The sequence below is a fragment of the Bufo gargarizans genome, chromosome 1 (assembly GCF_014858855.1).
Source record: "Bufo gargarizans isolate SCDJY-AF-19 chromosome 1, ASM1485885v1, whole genome shotgun sequence".
Lineage (NCBI taxonomy): Eukaryota > Metazoa > Chordata > Amphibia > Anura > Bufonidae > Bufo > Bufo gargarizans.
The window spans coordinates 331,078,686-331,104,693 of NC_058080.1; the positions used below are offsets into that span (position 1 = coordinate 331,078,686).

The window sequence follows — 26,008 nt, forward strand, 5'->3', positions numbered from 1 at the left end:
ATCCTTCAAAAATCTTACCCGTGTATACAAGGACTATATACGGTGCTGGTGGGAGGTTCAAACGCTGGACACATATATAAAGAACAACATAGTCCCTATGGGCCGAGAAAACCCCATCCTCCCTACAGCCCGTGTTTGTACCAGTGATTTCCTTGCAAAGTGGGAACAGGAATCTATCAAGGGCTCCCTCCGCCTCATGAGGCTGTTACTTGAGGAGGAGAAACGCATCCTAACTAAAAGTGAAAGTAATCTAAAAGAAAGCATCGCTCAAACAAAAAAGTTTAGTGAGCACACTGACTTTGCTAAAAAAAGAAACTGCTACAGCAAAATATTTCACTTGTTATATCAAGGAAAATAAACATCTCCTGTATAACAGGGATATTAAAGATTTTAAGAAAGGTAAGGTCTTTGACTTCGGTCCCAAACGTCAAACCGCCTCGGAGGTTGAGAAAGAATTGTCATCCTCGGAGGGTGACACAGACATTGAACAGGGATTGAATTCCTCCAGAGGGTGAGGTGCATCAAACAGAGGTCCCTTTAGATCATAGGGGACAGACAGCGAGGCAGATCAGGCAGAGGATCCAATGTTTTTTTTTTTGACAATACGCCCCCAGTATCAGAATAACTCTTGCGCCACAAAAAGACATCAGAGGCTCCCAAATAGAGGACCTTCAAGTGGTCAACTTGTCAAATTGCACCCTATCTTTATCTGAAATGGAAGTCCTTAAAAAGGGCCTTTCTTTTGTCCCTCTGCAGAAATCCAATCTATTCAATTGGGTCAAGGACCTTCACCTCTTTGCACGTAAGTTTAAATGGAGAACGTTTTTCCAAACTCATGACAAGGGTATTTGTCAGGAGTTGGGGATTAGAGTAGAGGAGCTGCAGGATGTTCGGTTACTGGCGGATTTATGTGTGAAGAGGGTGATAGAAATATTGATGATGGTCCTTTCACAGACTTGAGAAACCCCTTGAAACTTTTTCCCCCCATGAATGACAACACACCAATGGATACATTCATGTCAGTTGTCACCCAGGACCTTCATAAATTGAAGGAACAGTATTTTGTGGCTCTGACAACCTCAACCCCAGTGAAAGAAAATCATTGGGAGATCTGGAGGGAGACTCCAATATAGTCATCAAACCCTCAGATAAAGGGGGCAATATTGTCATCATGGACCAGGAACTATACTGTGATATGTGGCTCAGAATACTAAAAGACACCACCACATATAGACGTCTCCCCTCTGATCCGACCCCCATCTTTACGGAACAATTGTCTGTACTCCTCAATAAAGCCCTGAAGGACAAGCTTATCAACAAAACTGAACTGGACTTCCTACTACCAAAGTTTCCGGTACGTGCTGTGTTTTATAGTTTACCCAAACTTCACAAACAGAGCACACCGATGAAAGGCAGACCGATTGTCTCCGGTATTGGAAGTCTCACGGCAAACATCAGCACATATATTGATGTGATACTGAGGCCATTTGTGGCAAGCTTGCTATCTTACGCTAGGGACACAATGATGTCCTACAGCGTGTTGAGGGCATTCAATGTGACGAGGATACTTGACTTGCTAGCCTAGATGTGGAGGCCTTGTACAGCTCTATTCCACATGACACTGGTTGTCTAGCTGTGCGGGCCTTCCTCCTGCTTTTGTGATGGAACTACTGGACTTTGTCCTGAGTCACAATGAGCTCCTTTTTGACCGCCAAGTTTTCCACCAGTTCAGGGGAGTTGCGATGGGCAGTCCGTGTGCCCCAACCGACGCAAATCTCTACCTGGGCTGGTGGGAAAAAGAGGTTGTCTTCAGTAAAGCTCTGAAACAGTACAGGCCATCGATATTAATCTGGATTAGATATATCAACGACGTGTTTAAACTGTGGAAAGGAACTAAGGATTGTTTCACCCAATTTGTAGCTGAGCTTAACATCAACCAGCTAGGTCTGTTTTTCACGTCAGACATCAATGAGCGAGAAATCACGTTCTTGGATCTGACTGTTTCTGTGGGGATAGATAAAAAGATTACCACAAATCTGTTCTGCTACCAATAGCTTGCTGCGGTGGGACAGTGGCCATCCACTAGCCCTCAGGAGTGGCATCCCTAAGGGCCAATATCTGAGGGCTAGGAAGAATTGCTCAGTTATGTACACAGTGTCTCAGTTTATTCTAACTTGAAGCGTCCCCATCACTATGGGAATGCCTCTGTGTTAGAATATACTGTCGGATCTGAGTTTTCACGATCTAACTCAAAGCCGATGGCATATTCTAACATAGAGGCGTTCCCATGGTGATGGGGACGCTTCAAGTTAAAATATACCATCGGATTGGAGAAAACTACGATCCGATGGTATATTAATAGGGACTCCTGACTTTACATTGAAAGTCAATGGGGGACGGATCCGTTTGCAATTGCACCATATTGTGTCAACGGATCCGTCCCCATTGACTTGCATTGTAAGTATGGATGGATACGTTTGGCTCCGCACGGCCAGGCGGACATGAAAAGGCTGCAAGCTGCGTTCCGGTGTCCGCCTGCTGTGCTAAACGTAGGCCAAACTGAGCCATATTGATGCATTCTGAGCGGATCCGCATCCATTCAGAATGCATTGAGGCTGTACGGATCCGTTCGTTGCTGCTTGTAAGAGCCTTCAAACGGAACTCACAAGCGGAACCCCGAACGCAAGTGTGAAAGTAGCCTTAAAAGGGATTGTCCGCTTTTTACTATTGATGACCTATCCTTACTAGGATAGTCATCAATATCAGATCGGTGGGGGTCTGGCTCTTGGCACCCCTGCCAATCAGCTGTTTGAAGAGAAATCACCACTCTTAGGAGCACTGCCTTCTCTTCATTGTTTACCTGCTCGCGTTGCAACCGCAGCAGTGAGCGGGTGTAATTACAACTAAGCCATCCTATTAAATTCAATGGGACAGCTCCTTCCTATTCGAGTGACATAAGAACGCTGTTTTCGATTCAAAAAGCTGATCAACGGGGGCGCTGGGAGTTGGTTCTCTGCTGACCCAATATTGATGGCCTATTCTGAGGATAGTTCATTAATTTAAAAAGCAGACTAACCCTTTAATGCTTACTGTAGTGCTGATATTAAATAATGTATGGAGGGTATTGTCACGGCTGTGTCATGGTCTGGTGTAGTGGACCATGACACTTTTGCCATGCATGCTTGTTGCTGGTGTCAACATGTTGTTGGTTTGCATGTTTTGACACTTCCCCTCTAATTTGTGTGTCCCTTCCCATCCTGGTATGTTCAGGGTTAAGATGTGGGCTTGGTGGTTCTGGGTGTGGCCTCTGGCTTTTCATATTCAGTGTTGTGAGCCTGAAGGTCAGTTTGTTGTTTGCCGGCATATGTGTAGGAGCTCTGCTCCTTTTTGGATGTCTTTCTTACCTGTGTGAGTGCATCCTAGTTGGACATAGCTGGAGACCCGATGTCCCACTAGGAGGCCCTCACTCTGGGAGATGGAAACATGAAGACCAGGAGCATAACTCCAACACACACCATGGCTGGAGTACAACTGACTCCTGGCCTCTAGCCACAGGTAAGATGAAGCACCTAGTGACCACGCCCAACAAGGTGGTTAACCCCTCCAGCACCGAACAGAGGAGCAAACAACTCAAAGGGGAAGTGAACACACCAGCATAAAAAGCTACACGTTGCCGCAGGCAATAACATGCAAGGCAACCATGTCACGGCACACACCACAAAGGCTGTGACACTGCCCCCGCATGCTAAAACAGCAATACGTTGCCACGGGTAACAGCAAGCACGGCATAAGTGTCACAGCGCACACCAAAGACCGTGACAGGTGTAACTGCTTTTCTGAGGGCGTAAGAATATACTGTACATCTTCCCCTATATTATTTAGGATCTGCAGTATGGTAAACATAAAACAATCTATTAATTCATTCATACATACCATAGTGTTAAAAAAAATACTAAACATAGAAGATGAACAGAAAATGAAGCATTGATCTCTTCTCTTTTGATATGTAAAGAAATATTCTCTGTGTCTCAGGATATCAATAATGTTTCCCTCCTTCTATGTTGTCCAGAGTCAACAACATTTTCAACTTAGTTGAGTCGTTCCCCAGTCAAAAGTAAAATAGACCAGCAGGAAATGAATCTGTGTTGTCTCTACTGGAAGCCTACAAAATTGTTTAAAAAAAATCCTGCATATTGACAAACAGAGTGGATCAGATTATTTCCGGATTATCATTGATTTCTAGTTCTAGATCTGTTAAAAGCTGTCTCAAGGCCCCCATAATACACATTAATGTATTGGCATAAGATTCAGGGAATGATGGTCAGGATGAGAAGGATATGGCAAAGTAAATATTTTTGCCCAATCCTTTTGACCTCTCTGGAGATAAACCACCACCAGAGGTGTCTGGAAGGGGCTTTCTTCTCCCTCCCCATTGAATACACATACGCACGTGGAGCTGTGTAGACTGTAGTTTGTGTGATACAATTTGGTAAGCTTGTATCTATTCAGATCCCTGGTCACCGTTTTAAAATTCCAGTGGGAGGTTGAACTCAGTGAACTCTTATACATTAAGAGATTTAAATCAATATATTACTGAATATTGAATTTTTCCTACAATACTGTAAATTTATCTGCACATGTCATATTTCTATATTGAACTTGCCTTAGAGAAATACATGCAGATAATCAATTCTAAAAATAATATTTGTTATTCATATCACTTTTCCAGCATGTTAAAGACATAATCCTTCAATCGAATCCTCTCCTTGAAGCCTTTGGCAATGGCAAAACGGTCCGAAACAACAATTCAAGTCGATTTGTAAGTTATAGAACTCATAAGACACCTAATTAACTTATGTAATTAAGAGGACCCATTACCTCTCCTGAGATGTCTTTATCAGTAGCTACTTGCATTCCCTATGCAATTAAGATTCTGGAGCATCTTTTCAAATAACTCTTGTTCCGTTCCTCAGTTATTGCTACTAGACGTTTATTAAGGAAACTTTTACTGGGTGTTACCAGTTTGAGGTGTGCTCCTGCACAGCGTGAAACTGGCATCACTGATTGAACAGTGTGAGGCTGTTACACAGCCCAATTAATTGCAAATATTTTAGTAGCAATTACTGAGAAATAGAGATGAGCGAATTTCATATTTTGAAATCCGTTCACGCTTCGTTTGGTGGTAAAAGCAGAATTGTGTTATGGATTCTGTTACCACGGACCAAAACACAATTCTATGATGGAATGCCTTTAGGGGCATTCCGTTATTCATTTAATCATAATAGAAGTCTATGGGTTGCAAAACGGATCCGTCCCGTTTCCGTTATGCAGGGGAGTCCTTTACCACCAAACGAAACATGAACGAATTCCATAACATGAAATTCGCTTATCTCTACTAAGAAACTAAACAACATGGAGTTGTATGAAAAGCTGCTCCAGAATCATCACTGCTAATGTTGATTGAAGCAAAGCATCCACAGTGGTGTTTGGTCCAAATTTTAGGAACAATTAGATTCTAAATGAAGCCAAATTTTCTCTCACTTGGTGGTAACAAATAATTTTTCCTAAAATGGAGAGTAGAGTTGTCTTAGAAAAAACGGAAGAAAAAAATACTCACATCATCCACTTGCTTGTACAGAGGCAGTTCTCTCCTCTCTTGATTGAAAAAGACTTGCTGAAGGTCCTGAACTGACTGTGATGACAACATCACGCTCCCAGCATGATCAAGTGGCAGTGTCATCACTGATAGCGTTTCAATCGAGAGAAGCGGACTGCCTCTGAGCAAGCCAGTGGATGAGGTGAGTGTTTTTTTTTTTTTTTACCCAAAAGACTGTTTTAACGCCGTTAGACAGTGGCACTTCTGTCTAAGCGGCCATTAAAAACTGATTCCATTGATGGGCTGAATGGCGATTTGTGATAAATCAATTTGTGATGAATTGAATTTCTTGTCAAACTTCGGCAAAGCTGCCAAATCTAATTTTTCAAAACTTCGCTCATCTCTAGTCATTTCCTTAAAAATAAATTGATTTAGGGCTTATGCAGGACCATATGCGGAAGCATTCATTTCAATGGGTCCACAAAAAAAAATGAAGTTACTCAGTGTGCATTCCGTTTCCGTATATCCGTTCTGCAAAAAAATACATGTCCTATTATTGTCTGCATTACGGAAAAGGATAGCACAGTTCTATTAGGGGCCAGTGGTTCTGTTCTGCAAAATACGGAATGTACACAGACATCATCTGTATTTTTTGCAGATCCGTTTTTTTGTGGAAAGCAAAATATGTACGGTTGTGTGCAAGATCCCTTAGTAAAACAGACATGTAAGCAGTAGTGACGGGTCCTCTTTAACAAAAAATGTATATATGCTGTAAATACTGCAGCGCTTTACAGACATTATCATGACTTGCTGTCCCCAATGGGGCTCACAATCTAAGTTCCCTATCAATATGTCTTTGGAGCGTGGGAGGAAAACTGAGTACCTGGAGGAAACTCACACAAACACGAGGAGAACATACAAACTCCATGCAGATGTTGTCTTTGGTCGGATTCAAACCCAGGACCCCAGTGCTAACCACTGAGCCACAAATGCTGCCCAATGTATAATTCCTTAAATCTTACTAATACAAAACATCCCAAAAAACTTCTCATATTAGGACTTTGACTGAGACTTTTTGTGGCTATACATTTTAATCCTATCTTGTTTTGACTGTAAATTACTTTTATATTGCTCTATGAAGGAACTGTATTCTATGAACTGATTAAAATCACTCAATTTCCATTAATTGGCTTAATAGGAAGGAAAGCGACACAAGTGGAATGTAACAGGATGGAGAAGCCACTTTAAAGAGAATGTGCCATCAGAAAATGACCTATTGTTTAAAACATGTTTTTATGCTAAACAGATTTTTAAAGAATCTATGGTGATATTATTTTTAAATAATTTTTTCTACTGCATATTGAAACCATAAATTCTGCAGTTTTCGCACTGGTCACTAAGCCTAATGTGTCAATTCTTGGTCTGTGTAGATCACTTTATTGCAGTTACCCATTTATAACTGTAACCACTAAGCACTGTGCCACCTGCTGAAGTAACGTTAAAGAGGACCTTTCATCTGGCAAAACATTGTGAACTAAGTGTCATGATGTGTACAGCGGCACCCAGGGATCTCACTGCACTTACTATTATCCTTGGGAGCTGCTCTGTTCTCCTGCTATGCCCTCCAGTATGTTTGGTCACTTGGTTATAGTAGGAGGAGACTGCCCTTGTTCTCCTGGGCAGAAAAAAAAACTCCCAGACTGTGAGCTCTGCGCTGCGATTGGCCAGCACTACAGACTAGGAGAACAAGGGTAGTCTCCTCCTACTATAACCAAGTCCCCTAAGTCTCCGCCTACTAGCAGGGCATAGCAGGAGAACAGAGCGGCGCCCAGGGATAATAGTAAGTGCAGTGAGATCCCTGGGCGCCATGACACTTAGTTCACAACAATTTGCCAGATGAAAGGTCCTCTTTAAATTGCAAATTCAGGTAAAGTATTCTCCTTGTTCCTAAGTCATCCTCGAGTTGAGCCCCAGAATAAGTTCAAGGACCACACATATAACTGACCCTCTTACACGCTTGACTACATATATTTTTTAGATATTTTTTGAGCTACTGATTCTTATGGGCAACAATTTTGTAGCGATTTGTGTTTTAGTGAGATTTTGGTGGCCTCAGACTGGTAGTATAAATTGGTGACACTAATCAGACTGGTAGTATAAATTGGTGACACTAATGTTGCTGACCTTGCTGTATCTTTGCCAGATCAACAACATAATCAAGCTCTGCATCTAAAGCTAACTTAATTATATATTGAAATCAGCCAAGACAGTTGGGATAACTTCCATGTTGTCAACCTTGAGGTCAATTTCAGATGGCAATAACACAGCCATGCAATAGGGTTCCATATAAGGCTGCAACACCCTTGAGGTTCTCCTGGAACTTTTGCAGTTCAACACAAGGCTCTGTATGAACAAAGTTTGTTTCAGAACCACTGGGGGTAAGGCTATTCAATCCATCAAAAATGAAATACTGTATATGGGTGCAATATGAATGACTGTGGAAAAAATTTCAGGGAATGTACAGTATTAGCATGTAGCACACATGTATCATTTCAATTCTGTTCATATAGATGTACTTGATTGATGTTTTTGCATGTGGCAGGGTAAATACTTTGAGATACAGTTCAGCCGTGGGGGAGAGCCTGATGGAGGTAAAATATCAAACTTTCTTCTGGAAAAATCGCGCGTTGTCAATCAGAATGAGAATGAGCGCAACTTTCATATCTTTTATCAGGTAAATATTATAACATCTATATGTAAATTTTTTACATCAATATTGTGGGCAAAATGTGTATAGTTCTGTAGAAAATAACAACTTTTGTTTAGCATGTAACTCAATTACTGTCTTTAACAGCTAATAGAGGGAGCATCACAAGAACAAAAGCAAAATCTTGGCATCATGACCCCTGATTACTATTTATACTTGAATAATTCAGAAACCTATAAAGTTGAAGGAACCGATGATAGGAATGATTTCTGTGAAACAATGGTAAGTGTTCTTTTGTTTCCTTAATTAAGGGACTCCATAACATGGGTTAGATAGAAAGTAACTTGCATCTTTCTTTCACTTCTTGTATTTGCTCATTGTTTTCATCGTTGTTTTTAACAGAATGCCATGCAAGTCATAGGTATTTCATGTGAAGTGCAGCAACTGGTCCTACAAATATCAGCAGGAATCTTGCATCTTGGGAATATCAGCTTTCAAGAGCAGGGGAATTATGCTATGGTAGAGTGCACAGACCGTGAGTAGTACCATTTCATTCCTCTATCAAGCAAGCAATTAGTTATTTGACTATTATAGGAGATGAGAATATTTGGCTTTGCATCATAGCTATGTGTAAGGAAGCATATTGGGGGTTATTCCCCCCAAAAAACTCCTTACAATATACACTGGGGGTATTCTCTGACATACTGTATACCTTCAAGGTTCCTACATACAGCACTGCTTAGGCATACAGTGGCATAGGTTACACACTCGCCAAAATGCGCTGAGATTCAACTACAATTTGTTGTGGCATCATTTCATTATGATGATCATGCAAATGCTGAAGCACAGCATTAGTGTTAAACGAAGCAAGCTTCAGATGTTACATCCAAAGTCGCTCTGTTCAAAACTTTAGATTAATGCTGTACGGAGATCCAATGCATTATTCCTTGCTTCTCAGATTGGGGTGAATATACTCTGTAATTCAACTGTTATCAGGGTGCCCCCCTTGTTAAATAGATAAGAAATTCTGTTACACATAGATTACACTACTTCTTCACCCCAATTTGAGAATCAAACTGTTATTGGGGTGCCTACCTTGTTCAATAGATACGCAGATCTATTGCGCCTTTGTCATGTTCAGGAGGACTGGTAGACCTCCGGAACGTCTTGCAAACAGGACACAGCCAGATTACAGACCAGGAAACCAACTGAGTACTTTATTACACATGTAATAAATGAAAATGACAGTAATACAGGAACAGCAGGCAATGGTAATAATGGTAGTGCTACCACTGAACCAAGTGTACTGGTAAGGCAGGAGGCCAAACCCAGAGGGGGGACAGCCAGCGAGCCCTAGTCTTCACAGAGCCCCTGGTGGTATGGATGAACTTGGTCACGCCAGGGCCGGCCTTAGGTGTTCAGGCGCCCTGTGCGAGCTAACCTTGTGGCGCCCCCCCCCCCCCCCCTTACCCCTGGTTTTTTGGGACCCATAATGCTGCTACACGATACGGTATCTGAATCTATGGGACTCCTGTGGATATACCATTAAAGTTTTATCTGCAGTCCTATGTAACACCACAAATAACACCACATAGCTCTCTGAATACAGATAAAACAGTGATGGCTCTCTGATTTCCGTAAATGTAGTAGTGTTACCTCTGGTCCTATGTAAAACCACAGATAACACTAGTGCTGCTAATGTGGTAGTGTTACATGCAGTCCTATGTAAAACCACAGATAACACTAGTGCTGCTAATGTGGTAGTGTTACCTGCAGTCCTATGTAAAACCACAGATAACACTAGTGTAGATCATGTGGAAGGGTTACCTTCGTCCTTAGTGTGCCTCCCTGTGTCTATCGCACGGACTCCATGCTGGCGCTGCCTCCTCTTCCATCTTCTTCTTGCCCCGCACAGAACATTCTGAACTTCTGATGCAGCTGCGTCAAGACATAGGAACACTGTGGGCATGGTGATACACCCAGGGAGAGACACACACACAGGGACGGACAGCCACACACACACAGGGACGGACAGCCACACACACACAGGGACGGACAGTCACACACACACAGGGACGGACAGTCACACACACAGGGACGGACAGTCACACACACAGGGACGGACAGTCACACACACAGGGACGGGGACACACACACACATACATACAATAAATATGATCACATCACAGCTCCTGCCTGTCTGCTTTGGTAAAGCTGGGCATAGATGGGCTATGCCAGGCTTTAGCAGAGTGGTCACAGGACAGTGGACACAGGGCACGATATGTATGCGAGCACAGCTGAACGAGTGCAGGGCAAGGCACTTGTTAGTATTGCACCTAAAATATGCCCCCATAAAGAAATGCCACAGGTAACCAGTGACATGTTTTGTGGGGGGCATCTTATATGTGCAATAATACATATCGTCCAATACAGACATCCAAATTTCATGTTAGTGCAAAATCCATTTTATTGATAGTTGTTGTCCAATCAATTAATACTTTTTATTAAAGGGTTTCTGTCATCAGAAAAAACGTTACGTTATGTAGCTGACTGACATTAGCGATGGGCTGATGTCAGCAGTACATAACTCCCTGCCGACTTATACTATGCTAATGAGCCTCTAGGTGCTATGAGGGCGTTCCTGCAGCACCTAGAGGCTCTGTCTATTCACCCTTTGGCAGTGGCACGCCCATGTCCAGTTGATTGATGTCCGAGTTCTCCTCTTCGTCCCATAAATCCCGCGCCTGCGCCGAATACTAAACGGGACGGCGCAGGCGTGGGATTTACGGGACGAAGAGGAGAACTCGGACGTCAATCAACTGGACATGGGCGTGCCACTGCCAAAGGGTGAATAGACTGAGCCTCTAGGTGCTGCAGCAACGCCCTCATAGCACCTAGAGGCTCATTAGCATATTATACATCTTTATTTTAATAGAACGGCGGCAGCGGCGGGCAGGGAGTTATAAAAAACTCTTATGTACTGCTGACATCAGCCCATCGCTCATGTCAGTCAGCTACATAACGTTTTTTCTGATGATTGACAGATTTCAGAATCCTGTTTAAACACTGTTACATTACACTTCAAATGTTTTAAATTTATACCTTTTTAGAAGTAAGTGAGTGACTATCCAGGACAACAGGTGTCAGGAGTCTCAGAGTTCAGTTCAGGACTGTCTTAGTTAGTCAGGTTGAAAAACCACTGCTGCTGCACTGCAGCCTGCAGGCAGGGAACAATAGTGGGCACTGGGCTGGGCACAGGGCACTACTTGGGCAGGGTGCCTGGCTGCTGCTGGAGGAGCTGGACTGGAGAGAAGTGAAGAGGAATGATTTTAATTCTCCCACGGGGGAAGGAGCTCCCTGCCTCTCTCTCTGATGCCACTTCCTGACTGTGGACCGTCACCTGACTTCCTTGTCAGAGAGAAGGAGGCAGGGTCACTGGGAGGCAGCCGCAGGCAGGGGAGGAGCGAGGAGGAGGGAGACTGACTGATTGAACAGTGAGTGAGCCGCTGCGCTGCCTGGCTGGGGGCACGGCACACATCACTGTAGTGTAGATAGAGGAGGAAGGGAGCAGGGAGAGGAGGGACTGGAGAGCTGCGCTCAGCTGATCACCCGGCTGCCGGCGCTGCAGTGAGTGACAGCGGGGCACCCTAAGCTCAGAGCGGCCGCGGGCCCCGCCCCCTCCTCACTATTTCCAATAGTACGTGCGCTTTCAGCGCTGTTAGTTAGCCGGCGGCCGCAAGAAAATAGTAATAAGTATACTTAGTTTGCGGCAGACTGTCGGCCGCCCGGCGCCCCTGTTCCTATGGCGCCCTGTGCGGCCGCACAGCCCGCACACCCCAAAGGCCGGCCCTGGGTCACGCCTCCAGGATGGTCCCGCTACCTGCAAAGAAACTTGCTGGTGCAAGCACCAGCGAACCAGATGGCAGAGGGATTTGAACCCCAAAAACTCAGGGCAAGGCAAACTGGAACCAGCACACAAGCAGATACCTGGACCCAATGTGGAACGGAAGCATGATGGTCACAGGCAGAGACTAGATGTCCTCCCTCCGGAGAACCCAGGAGCCCTCTCCCAAAGGTAGAAAAACACAGGAAAGGAACAGAATCAGTAAGGCAGTGCCAGGCTAGAGATGTAACAGACAGGATCAGAAACAGTTGAGCACTGCTAGGCTGTGCATGGAACAGACAGGATCAGATGCTGTAAAGCACTGCTGAGCTATACATGAAACAGACAGGATCAGAAGCAGTTGAGCACTGCCAGGCTATACATGGGACAGACAGGATAAAGACTTAGAACAGGTACAGAAGATCAGGCAGGGCATGGACAGGGATACAACAACAATGCTTTACCAGGTGACATCACACACAAAGGCAGATGGCAAAACCCCCTGGGTCAGCAGCAAGGGGCTACACCCAGCGAGGCACAAGACAGACTGACCACAAACTCCACAGTCCACAGATAGAAATAGCTACAATGACGAAGGCAACACCTTCGTCATTGTAGCAGGGAATGTTAACCCCACCAGAACCAGGAGTAACAAGAAGCACACAACAAACAATACAAGTGTCAGTTCACACAGTCACAGAATGCTACAGCCAGCAGGCCCAAACAACAACCAACATACACAGGATAACCCATAGCCAGTACGAGTTTACAGGCAGCCAGCCTACACAACAACAAAGAGTGACAGAACTGCACTGTGATACAAGAAACTAATAGCATTCATACTCAGACCATGTTCACACACAAAGCCGCAGCCAGAACGCATCACAGAACCAGCATACAGTGAGGCAAAGAAGTATTTGAACACCCTGCGATTTTGCAAGTTCTCCCACTTAGAAATCATGGAGGGGTCTGAAATTCACATTGTAGGTGCATTCCCACTCTGAGAGACAGAATAAAAAAATATTAATCAGGAAATCACATTGTATGATTTTTAAAGAATGTATTTGTCTTGCACTGCTGAACATAAGTATTTGAACACCTGAGAAACAGCAAGAATTCTGGCTGTCAAAGACCTTTTACTGTACCTTTAAAAAGTCCACCTCTACTCCACTCATTAATCTAACATAGTAGCACCTGTCTGAGCTCTTTAAAGACACCTGTCCACCCCACAGTCAGTCAGATGCCAACTACTACCATGGGCAAAAAGCTGTCAAAAGACTCCAGAGACAAAATTGTGGACCTCCACAAGGTTGGAAGGGGCTACGGGGCAATTGCCAAGCAGCTTGGTGAAAAAGAATCAAATGTTGAAGCAATTGTTAGAAAATGTAAGAGGCTAAAGACGACTGTCAATTTCCCTTGGACTGGGGCATCATGCAAGTTCTCACCTCGTGGGGTATCACTGATGATAAGAAAAGTGAGGAATCAGCCCAGAACTACAAGGGAGGAGCTAGTCAATGACATGGAAGAGAGCTGGGACCACAGTTTTTAAAGGTCACTGTCAGTAAAACACTACACCGTCATGGTTTAAAATCATGCATTGAACGGAAGGTTACCCTGCTCAAGTCATCACATGTCCAGGCCTGTCTAAAGTTTGCCAATGACCATCTGGATAATCCAGAGGAGGCATGGGAGAAAGTCATGTGGTCAGATAAGACCAAAGCAAAAGTTTTTGGTCTAAACTTCACTCGTTGTGTTTGGAGGAAAAAGAAGGATGAGTTGCATCCTAAGGACACCATCCCTACTGTGAAGCATGGGGGTGGTAACATCATGCTTTGGGGGTGCTTTTCTGTGAAGGGGACAGGGCGACTGCACTGTATTAAGGAGAGGATGAATGGGGCCATTTATTGTGAGACATGTGCCAATGGGGCCATTTATTGTAAGATCTATCCCTCAAGTCAGAGCATTCAAGATGGGTCTTGGCTGGGTCTTCCAACATGACAACGGCCCGAAGCACACAGCCAGGATAACCAAGGGGTGGCTCCGTAAGAAGCATATCTAGCCTAGCCATTCTCCAGATCTAAATTAAATAGAACATCTTTGGAGGGAGCTGAAACTCTGTGTTGCTCAGTGACAGCCCCAAAACCTGCCAGATCTAGAAGAGATCTGTGTGGAGGAGTGGGCCAAAATCCCTGCTGCTGTGTGTGAAAACCTGGTCATGAACTATTGGAAACGTTTGACCTCTGTAGTTGCAAACAAAGGCTTCTGCACCAAATATTAACACTGATTTTCTCAGGTATTCAAATACTTATGTTCAGCAGTGCAAGACAAATACATTCTTTAAAAAAATCATACAATGTGATTTCCTGATTTATTTTTTAAATTCTGGGAATGCACCTACAATGTGAATTTCAGACCCCTCCATGATTTCTAAGTGGGAGAACTTGCAAAATCGCAGGGTGTTCAAATGCTTCTGTTCCTCACTGTACATGGAAACCCATAGCCAGTACACAAAGTGCATTCAGCCAGCCTGCATGGCACCGGTGACAGGTAGTGATGAGCAGCAGGGGTCATATTCGAAGTTGTGATATTTCAACTTAAGCAGGGAGGAATGACGAATATTCTAAAAAATGAATATATAGCAAGGTGGTGATAGAGAAAAAAGAATAATCACATAAGGAAGGGATGGTAACTGTCCATGTTAAATATCTAGGAGGGGGTTCTGTGCTGGTCCTGTAAGACCGAGCCTTCCCAATGTATAACAGGGTAATATAGTGCTAGCAAACAGTACTAATGCCCACATTGTGGCCCCTCACAGTAATTATGCCCACCTTCTGACTCCTTCACAAGCAACTTGATCAGGGAGGAATCATAACTTCAGATGAAAAAAAAAATGACAAAAATTCAAAAAAACTAATATATAGCACTATATTCAATGAAGTGCTATATATTGCTTTTTTAAACACGCCTGTATTGATTGCGCAACTATTACGCGATCCTTACATTTTTCGAGTAAAAATAATGCAGAATATTTAAAAAATTTATATATAGCACTATATGTGAAATATTCGCTAATTCTCAAAGTTGCGATATTCAGAGGAAATTCGAATATTCGTAATTCGAATATTCGTGCTCAACACTATTTGTCATGACATGCTTGTTTCCTTATTATTCTGGTTGTCCAATATGACCTCTGAAGAGAGCTCCAAGACAGAGAGCCCACCTTGTTTAATAGATGCGCAGATCTATTACGCCTTGATTCTAAAATTAGAGTGAATAATTAGTGTACTTAATCCAGCAATAGAAATAACACTTATGAAAAATTATATATATTTTAATAGTAATCTTACATGAATGACGTACACTATTAGGTAGAGCCACCAATAACTAGGCTAACCAATATTGGGTGGGGAAACTCTCCCTAAGCTTACACCCTGAACTACACCTCAGCCCAGGGACGGCCCCTAAAGGTGGGGACTCCCTGTCCTCGAGCCTTGGCTATCGCCTCCTACTGTGCCCTCGGTTAGTGACAGCGGATAGGGTGCTAGCCTAGTGGTAGACTACCGGATAAACAGACAGACAGACAAAAAAAAAGTTTTTTTCTTCCGCAGAGGCTTCCCCTGAATATATGACCGTATGGAAACAACTATCTATTCACTCTGGGGTCGCTGGACCGGACGGGGCTTCCTCCTCTTCTATGTAATATCGTTTGGTCCAATTGCAAATTATCTCATATTTAATGACACCGCTGTATCAGTAACGGTGATCTACACCCGTCTTACAGAGTTCATACTATACTATGGGTCTTCGTTATTCCTTTCTAATATTGATTTAAATATCCGCTCTCATTTACCCCCTGATGATCCCACACCGTGGGGGAAACGCGTTGGGGTTCTTTGTAATTAATATTATACTTATCATACTATCATATTAGGGTGTTTTTAGACTTTTTGGTGTACCTTGTACCTCTTGATAAGAGATAATATCAATAGGGTTGTATACAAAGGTCATATTTTTTGTTTGTCTGTCTGTCTGTTTATCTGGTAGTCTACCACTAGGCTAGCACCCTATCCGCTGTCACTAACCGAGGGCACAGTAGGAGGCGATAGCCAAGGCTCGAGGACAGGGAGTCCCCACCTTTAGGGGCCGTCCCTGGGCTGAGGTGTAGTTCAGGGTGTAAGCTTAGGGAAAGTTTCCCCACCCAATATCGGTTAGCCTAGTTATTGGTGGCTCTACCTAAATAGTCGAGTAGTGTACGTCATTCATGTAAGATTACTATTAAAATATATATAATTTTTCATAAGGGTTATTTCTATTGCTGGATTAAGTGATTTCTCATTGTTTGACCCATTATAATTTTGTATTTACAATTGCTGGACTGAATAATTAGTGTAATTTAATGCAGAGGTGTAGCTAGGCTTTCCTGCACCCGGGGCAAGGATCCGTGTAACTTAAACTTACATAAGGAGGCAACATTTAAGCGTCTTGCGCAGCGCGCCCCGGCAGTTTTTTTTTTTTTTTTTTTACACTAAGCCACTCCTCTAACTCTAAGACCACCTTGGTTTGAAGCCTACTGGATCCAGGAGAAGTATTTCTCGGTGGCAAGAAAGACACATGCACACTAAGTAGCCAAGAAATACTCTGATTTATTGTAAGCATATCATGTCCTTTTATAGGTGTACGTAGCCTAAGCAGTGCGGACCACTCAATACAGGGAATGGTTAAATATATGCATACGTCAAATCTGAGAAATCAGCACACTGTCACGGCTGAGGATGGGGAAAACCCTCAGCCGTGCGGTATCAGCAGATGGAGTCGCTGCAAGGCCAGGACAGAGAATAAGGGAGCTGGTCACCTCCTACACATCCCTAATACTGACCCTGTCTCCTATCCGTATGAGCCAACCCTGAAGGTAGGAGGGCTCATACTCCGTAAGCTGATATTCCTGCTTGCCCTCAGGGTGGCCCTGGACTAGGAGCAGGGTAAGACGACCCGTTCCTCCTAGACACGGAGGAACAGGAGTCTCACTGGCCAAGCTACATAGAAAGTGGAAACATAAACAGACATATGGCAATGACAGGTAAGTGAGACTAGTACCACACTTACCTGCCACAGACACACAACCTGGAACCCACGAGCAAGTGCTGCTATCCACAACCAACACCAAGGACACAGCACACAACAGACATCACACGGGAACCCAGTAAACCATATGCTGCAATAACAGATAAACCATAAATTAACACCAGACATAACGTTTATGACCACCAGGGTGGCCCTCACTGGCAGATGGTAAGTAACCAGGAGGATGTCTCCAGCAAGCATGGCTGAAGAACCCCCACTGACTACTGCAATTCACTGAGACTTTATAGGGCCAAGTAGCCACACCCACAGTGAGACATACCCAGTGCACACACACACTAGGAAGGAGGTTAACCCTTCCAACACCAGGGAAGGGAAGACATCAACTTAAAGGGGAAGTGCACACAACATATATAACACCAAGTGCACACTGATAAAAGGCACACCTATCGGAGAGGTTGCCAGGTGCAACCGCATGCCTACTGCAGCAAGCTGCCTAGCACCGCTCAGGCTGCTCTGCTGCCACATACCCAATGTTGCCAGCGGCAACCACAGGTGAGGCAACATACAATAGCCCTCACCTGTGATTGACAACAACACCAAGACCGCAGGCAACTGCCTGCGGCCACAAGAGTCACGACCATGACCAAGGGTCGTGACACACACATAAGGAAAACAAAACCTAAACAGTTTAAGTAAGAAAAAATGAATCTCAACTCTACATCTAGGAATAGAAACTTAACATTCAGTAATTCAAGATGAGGAGAAAACAAAACATGGCTAAAATAATTCCCTTCAACCCCCCTCTTAGAACCATAGAATTATATAATATGGTTCTTACCCCTTTTTTTTCTTCCCCTCTTTGTATCTTAGAAGGGATCCTGACCCAGGAGTTAAATCGGTAAGGGGTAGACTTTCATAAAGTGTCATATTCTCTACCCCCTTTGACAGTAGTTTCCGAAAACATGGAATCACGCATATTACAATTATACCTAGTTGTACCAGGACCTGTTTCCAACCAGTAATCTATCCAAAATACTGATCCCACGGGTTGGAGATACCAGAGTTTCTTTTTAACTCTATTGATAGATCTTCGAGCTTCTGATGGCGATGGTGACCTTACCATTTGGACCTGTATTGTTGGGGATGTATGTGCAGCAAGAAGTGGGATCACTAAGCATTTTACAAACGCCACCTTTCTCGGACAGTATCATGTCTAAAACCATCCTATTTTGGAACGTCATTATGGAGTCCGCTTGTAACTACTCAGACATACCTTGCAGGGCGTCCCTGGTATAGTTAACAAAGCGGTGTTGGTTTTAATATATATATATAGTTTATCCAATCCACATTTTTGTTTATTGTAATCATAGGGATAATAGACTCAAATCCTGCCCTCACTTGATCCCTAGCTTTAAACTCATCAGGTACCCCCCTTGGGACACCTATAGCATCAATGTACACATAAAGATCAAAACTACCCTGGGGACATGCGTTTCTTCAGGATCTTGAGTGTCTGGGTGAAGACTGTGTGTATGAGTCTGTTGGATCACTAAATATATGGATGTTCATGAAGGCTTTGGCCAGTGTACACTCTCCCTTCCATTTTCCTTCTAGTCTGGACCTTATTTTGTTATCCCCACAGATCCAGAACACGTCCCCAATGGAATAAACCTGATTTTGTGTCACATTTGGGGAAAGAGGACTGTAGGAAGAACAATACCCCTGAACGAAGTCGCCCCACTTTCTACCAACCTTACCTCCCTTGTAACAAGTGTAATTCCCTGGATATATGGTGATGCCTTCGCTTGGGTGGGGTGTTTTCGTTAGTAGAGAGTACTTTTTCTTCCATCCTTCACAGGCGGTATCATTTGGGGAGGTATTGGTGTAGAATTGTAGAAAACATTCCTCTACATTAGTTGGGAGATTAAGAGGGACAGTCCCAAGGTAGGGTCTAGCCAAACCACATACATAGCAATTTGATTTGTTTACAGAAGCAACACTAAACTTCATCCATTCCATCCTTAGGTTAATATCTGTATACCCTGATTCTGCAGCTAGGGTATCTTGGACGTCTGGATTGGCAATAGCAAGCATATTGTAGAAGGTTAAAACATTAGGGTTTGGAGGAGACAGGGGTAGATTTTGGGGCTGGGGGCTTGTAGGCTTTATTCTTATACAGATCATCCAGATAGAAGGGAAAGTGGATCTAACCTCCTCCAGGATATAGTACCCCCAAAATATATCTACCCCTATCCCCCGGGGATGGGTTTTCTATATTAAGTGTGAGTGACATGGCAGCAGTTTTCATCGGGCTGTTGGGGCAGTTTATAGGTCCTGTTTGGGTGATTGTCATTCTAACGAACAGTGATCTCCCCTTCTTATCCTTTTTGTTTAGGGAGCTTTGTGGTTTGAACCCCCAGTCCTCCCCAGTATTCCACCCCGCTGCATTCCAACTCCCACAATACTGCCCATAGTATTTATCAGAGACACATATGTATATAGTTGAGCATATGGGTATGATAGGCCAGTCACACAGGCTATGATTGAACTTGAAATTGGCTGCTTCTGTGTTGGATGAATTATACCAGAATGTAGTATTTGCCCCTTTCATAATTGCAAAGTAGTTGGCACCTTGATCATTTTGCAGGAATACCGGCGTAACAACTATCTTAGTTATATCCACTTCCGCCTAGTCCATCTATTAGCAATAAATAGGACTAGTGCTGTCCACACTTTCCTAAAAGCTCAGGGCTATCTACCCCCGTTATCACCTTATCTTTATCCTGGGGTGTTTCTTCAAGGTCAGGGCTGTCCACCCCCGATATTACCTCTGACTGCTCGGGAGGGGCGCTCTTGTAGAGTTTTACTCTTGTGGCATGGATCCAGGTTGGGCTTTCTTCAGTAAGGATTGCAGTTCTGGTGGCGGCTATCACGGTGGTGGGAGGCTTGAAGGTGAAATCTGCTGGAGCCGTCCCTTTTCGGAGGGTCTTGACCAATACTTTGTCCCCTGGCTTAAAGGGATGTGTAGCTTCCTGTGGGAGAGAAGGAGACTTACAAGCAATTTTTTCCTCTATTATTTTAATCTGGTGATCAGCTGCCTCACATATTCCTCCCTAATGAGGTCCATATCCCCTGTTTGCATCACCAAGGGTCCTTTTGCCCATGGTTTGGGAAAAGGTCTTCCTATGAGAATCTCGAAAGGTGACATCCCTAGTTTCTTATTGGGTGTCATTCTGATCTCTGCCAGGACAATTGGTAGCACCTGTTTCCATTTCTCAAAGGTACTTGAAGTAGCCTTCCCTAATTTGTCCTCTCTTGTTCTGTTCATTCTTTCCACAATACCAGAACTTTGTGGGTGGTACGGGATATGAAATTTCCACTCTATCTTTAGCATGTTTACTAGTTCCCTGTTTACCTTAGATGTAAAAGCTGGCCCCTGGTCAGACACTATTCTTAGTGGTATGATCTCATGTTTTAAGTATTTGTGCAACTGTCTAGGCATCTTCTGCTCTGGTGGGGTAAACTTATGGCCATCTGCTAAACATGTCCACTATCACTAGTGCATACTCCTGTTTTCCTTTTGTCCTGGGGATATGTGTAAAGTCTATTTGTAAGTATGTAAAAGGTGAAGTGGGGTAATCCAGGTGTTGGTGCGGTACCTTTATGTTGTTATTGGGGTTGTTCCTTAGGCATGTAATGCACCTTCTGATGTAGTCCTTGACCATTTCTTCTATGTTCATGATATAAAAGTTTTGCTTTAGTAAAGTGCATGTGGTTTGTATTCTGTTGTGTCCTACCCCATGAAAATGAGCAATAAACAAAGGTGCACTGCACCTAGGGATGCATGGTCACCCCTCTTTGCAGATTAATCCAGTTCTTGGATTTTTCTGCAATACTGGAAAACATCAGTCTTTCATTTCCGACTGTGTAGCAGAGATTTGAAGATCCACCATCATCTGTGCCTCTTCTAGTGAGGGTGGGCTGAGGAGGGATAGTTGTAATGTGGCGGGTGTCTGTAATGCTGCCTGCTTGGCCTCCATATCTGCAAATGCATTCTCTTTTGAAATGTCATCCTTACCTCCTGTGTGGGCTCTGCAGTGTAAAATAGCTAGATCAGAGTAGAACAGCTCGCAGAAGTTCAGTGACTAATTGAGAGTGTGAAATGCGCTTGCCATCTGCCGCCAAAAAAACTCTTCTTTGCCATATAACCCTGTGGTCCCACACTACCGCATGTGCGTACCTGCTGCCAGTGTAAATGGTGACTGGTTTGTCAGTATGTAACTGGCAGGCCCGAGTGAGTGCAATCAACTCCGCAGCTTGTGCTGACTGATCGGGGATGGGTTGTGCTTCGAGGTCTACGTCGGGTAACAGGACTATTGCATAACCTGCATGGAATGTATTGTCATTGGGTCTGCTACAGGACCCGTCTACAAACATTTCTGGAGCAGCGGGTATTGGCGTGGATGAGAGGTCTGATCTAGGTGAAGTCTCATAGTGGATGGAGTGAATGCAATCATGTGGTTATGGGAGTTGATCTTCATCATTCTTGAGACCTAATAAAGCGTTGACTATGGGTACAGGTCCTGCAGTGTGTGTAGCGTATTGTACTTCAAGTGAGGGATTGCTCAAGATTAAGATTTCATACCCTGAGAGCCTTTGGGCTGACATCTGTTGTGTGTGGATGCCTCTTAGGAGCCCTATTACATCATGGGTTGTGTGTAGGATGGTGTTGTGTCTAAGTGTAAGAGTGGACATAATTTCCACAACTATAGCACATGCTGCAAGAGACTTGAGACATGCCCTGGAGGGGTATATTGTGAAGAGAATCTAAATCGCACATCCTCATTCCTATACTTCTGATACGACAACTGTTTGCAATATGCCGCATTTATTTTGATAAAACGTGGCTATACAGCACTAGTATCAATCATTTGCTTTGCACTATTAAGAGGCATTAGTATACAGTTTGATCAAAGAGCATAGGCCCACCTACCGCAACAAGGTTACCTCTTGTTAAGTGGGGACCTACTCTAACCATAGCACGGCGCCGTGCGACGACCACTGCGCCTTCACACCGCTCCAGCTGGCAACGGGATCCAACAGCCACACCGCGGCCCCACCGTGCGGCAGAGCCACCCAGGACTCGGATCCCATCACTCCACCAGCACAGCACAGAGGCAGCAACGGCCACCGTCCAGCGCCGCATGTGAACTGGTGCAAAGGGATCACCTGTTCACAGCTTCTCAGGAACTCCAACTGAGATGTGGTAGGAATTATAAGACCCTTTGCAGACTTCTGCTAATTAAAAGCACCTGTGCCACATGGGGAGGAGTGCTGACTCAGAGGGGGGAAAAAGAAGATAAAGCATATAAATTGTTGCTTGCAGCAACAGAACACAGGTCCAGAGAACTAATAGCTTAAGAAGTGAAGATACTCAAGGCAGAGCTACAACTGAAAAGAGAAATATAATCCACGCCCTGCAATAGGAGGAGGGGTGATTTAAAGGCAGGGAAATCAAACGCAGGAGGAAAAGCTGAGAGTAAAGACCTCATCACAGGGGCGGAGAGACAGAACACTGAGAACACCTCCAAACTCTAAGTGACATCATCACAGGGGTGGAGACACAGAGCTGTGAGAACATCTCAAAGCTCTTGTAGTGACACTGTGTCTCTGACTGGAGTTGGGGTTAGCAGGTCGGACTTGTGTGTTATTTTGTTGCGGTGAAGCATTGGGTGTGTCGTCAGGCAGTCTATGCGGACCGGGAGCCCTCCTTGGGTATGGGCACTGACGGGCCCAATGGCCCTCTTGGCCACAATTATAACAGGCCTGTCTGTCTGTTCTGTGTGTAGTTTGGCCTGGTTGGGCATAGTTATCCCTTCGGGGGGGGGGGGGGGGGGTCTGTTCTGTGACTGGGGCCATGTTGGGGTCTCGGCTGTCTCTGTTTGCTCACGGTGTTGGCTCCTGAACTTTTGTAACTATGTGTGGGGGTCTGTATCTTCCTGATCTCAAAGCATCCCACTGCCTCCTTCTCATTTAAGTGTTTCTCAAAGTCTTGTATTTTGTCTGAGGTCCATGAGGAAACACTCTGCTTTACAATCAACATGAGACTGGGAAGGAGATTGTTCACAAAAGTGGAGATAACCAGACTGTCGCTACTTGCAGTTTGCAGCCCCGCCTCATGGATCCAGCACTCGAGCAACCATTTCCAAAAGTCTGCTACGGTTTTCACCCATCTTTTGTTTGCAGGCTACGGCCATGGGGAGGGATGACCTTGGTTTAAAGACAACCAAGAGGTGATTTTTCTATCTCTCCCCACATGGCGGTTCTGCCAGCAGCTGTATTTAGGTGGTAATCATTGGCATTTACCCCCTATTGTATGTCGTTAATACTGGGAACCTTTGTCCAGTCCCACCCGGAGTGTGTTCCTACCAGCTTGTCAATGACTAACCTCATGTCCTTCTGAGTGTAGTTTCTCCCATTACACGCCTTCTTTAGCTATTGTAGCGTGCCTTGTGGGGCCTGAGTAGGACAATGTTTAATAATCCTATTGATGTCCTCAATTTCTATGGTTTTTTTCATTAAATGGTCCCCTATAGTCATGAAGGGATATTGTCCCTGGGTAGTAGCTACCTTGGACTTAGGGGGTGGCGGTTGCCTGCCGTCTTTCTTCTGCTGCCTCATTTGTATTTGTGGACTGGTAATCTCATCTGCCTCCTCTACCTCTTCCTCTCCCCCGCACCCCCGCCGCCCCCCCCCCCCCCCCCCCCCCCCCCGCGGCTTCTGAGTAGCCACTCTCATCCACCTTGGTTTGAAGCCTACTGGATCCAGGAGAAGTATTTCTCATGGCAAGAAAGACACATGCACACTAAGTAACCAAGAAATACTTTGATTTATTGTAAGCATATCATGTCCTTTTATAGGTGTACGTAGCCTAAGCAGTGCGGACAACTCATAATGCAGTAAATGGTTAAATATATGCATACATCAAATCTGAGAAATCAGCACACATAAGGAAAATGAAACCTAAACAGTTCAAGTAAAAAAAAAAAAAAATTATCTCAACTCTACAGCTAGGAATAGAAACTTAACATTCAGTAATACAAGATGAAGACAAAACAAAAGATGGCTAAAATAATTCCCTTCGGGTGGTACCAATACTCCTTGCAATAAACGAGATAACCAACTGGTCCTACCTCATCCAGGGTGTTGCTGGCATCGGTGTGATGTCCTCTGGATCCGTAACAAGGTCCCTGTGGTGATAGAGAAAAAAGAATAATCACATAAAGGAAGGGATGGTAACTGCCCATGTTAAATATGTATGAGGGGGTTCTGTGCTGGTCCTGTAAGACCGAGCCTTCCCAATGTATAACAGGGTAATATAGTGCTAGCAAACAGTACTAATGGCCACACTGTGGCCCCTCACAGTAATTATGCCCACCTTCTGGCCTCTTCACAATGGTTATGTCCTCCTTGTGTACCATCACAGTAGTTATGCCCACCTTTGTGCCCATCATAGTAGCTAGGCCTACATTTGTGCCCTTTCATAGTAGTTATGTCCACCTTTGTTCCTGTAACAGTAGTTATGCCCACCTTTGTGCCCCCTCACATTAGTTATGTCCTCTTTGTGGCCCCCTAACTGTAGGTATGCTCACCCTTGTGCCCCTTCAAAGTAGACAACGCGCCTCCATACTCATATCGTGCTGCTGGCTGTGCCGGAGGCTGATTCCCAGGCTTTCAGTGCTCCTCCACACACAGCTGTACGATATGCAGCCTGAGTGGGGAGCGCCAGATCTCAGAAGAACAGTGAAGCAGGGAGCAGAGGAAACAAATTGCCGGGCAGTGACAAGAACTGCCGGGTGGGTGCACTCCCCCAGCCTCTGCACCAGGGGCACATGCCCCGCTTGCCCCCGCTCGCTACCCCCCAGATTTAACGGTTATTAGGGTGCCCACCTTATTAAATAAGCAGATCTATTACGCCTTGAGTCTCAAATTGGGGCAAATAAGTAGTGTAATTTAACTGGGGTTATTGGGGTTTCTACTTTCTGTTATGGGTAAGTAATTCAATAAGGCATTAACATAGTAACATAGTACATAAGGCCGAAAAAAGACATTTGCCCATCCAGTTCGGCCTGTCATCCTGCAAGTTGATCCAGAGGAAGGCAAAAAAAAACCTGTGAGGTAGAAGCCAATTTTCCTCACTTTAGGGGAATAAAAAAATCCTTCCCGACTTCAATCAGGCAATCAGAATAACTCCCTGGATCAACAATCTCTCTCTAGTAGCTATATCCTGTAATATTATAACACACCAGAAATACATCCAGGCCCCTCTTGAATTCCTTTATTGTACTCACCATCACCACCTCCTCAGGCAGAGAGTTCCATAGTCTCACTGCTCTTACCGTAAAGAATCCTCTTTTATGTTTGTGTACAAACCTTCTTTCCTCCAGACGCAGAGGATGTCCTCTTGTCACAGTCACAGTCCTGGGAATGAATAGATGATGGCATAGATCTCTGTACTGTCCCCTAATATATTTAGACATATTAATTAGATCTCCTCTCAGTCGTCTTTTTTCTAAAGTGAATAACCCTAATTTTGAGAATCTTTCAGGGTACTGTAGTTGCCCCATTCCAGTTATTACTTTAGTTGCCCTGCTCTGGACCCTCTCCAGCTCTGCTATGTCTGCTTTGTTCACTGGAGCCCAGAACTGTACACAGTACTCCATGTGTGGTCTGACTAGTG

At 44.3% G+C, this 26,008-nt stretch overlaps 1 protein-coding gene across 3 annotated transcripts in view; it reads left to right on the plus strand.

Moving 5' to 3' along the window:
- LOC122946477 (unconventional myosin-If-like) overlaps nucleotides 1–26,008 on the plus strand; it is a 1,093,167-nt gene that overhangs the window by 517,272 nt on the left and 549,887 nt on the right. For all 3 annotated transcript variants that reach the window (XM_044306152.1, XM_044306170.1, XM_044306161.1), the window contains 4 exons: nucleotides 4,730–4,819; nucleotides 8,199–8,330; nucleotides 8,451–8,585; nucleotides 8,706–8,838. In XM_044306152.1, the coding sequence (XP_044162087.1) occupies nucleotides 4,730–4,819; nucleotides 8,199–8,330; nucleotides 8,451–8,585; nucleotides 8,706–8,838 (490 nt within the window). The remainder of the gene's footprint in view (nucleotides 1–4,729; nucleotides 4,820–8,198; nucleotides 8,331–8,450; nucleotides 8,586–8,705; nucleotides 8,839–26,008) is intronic.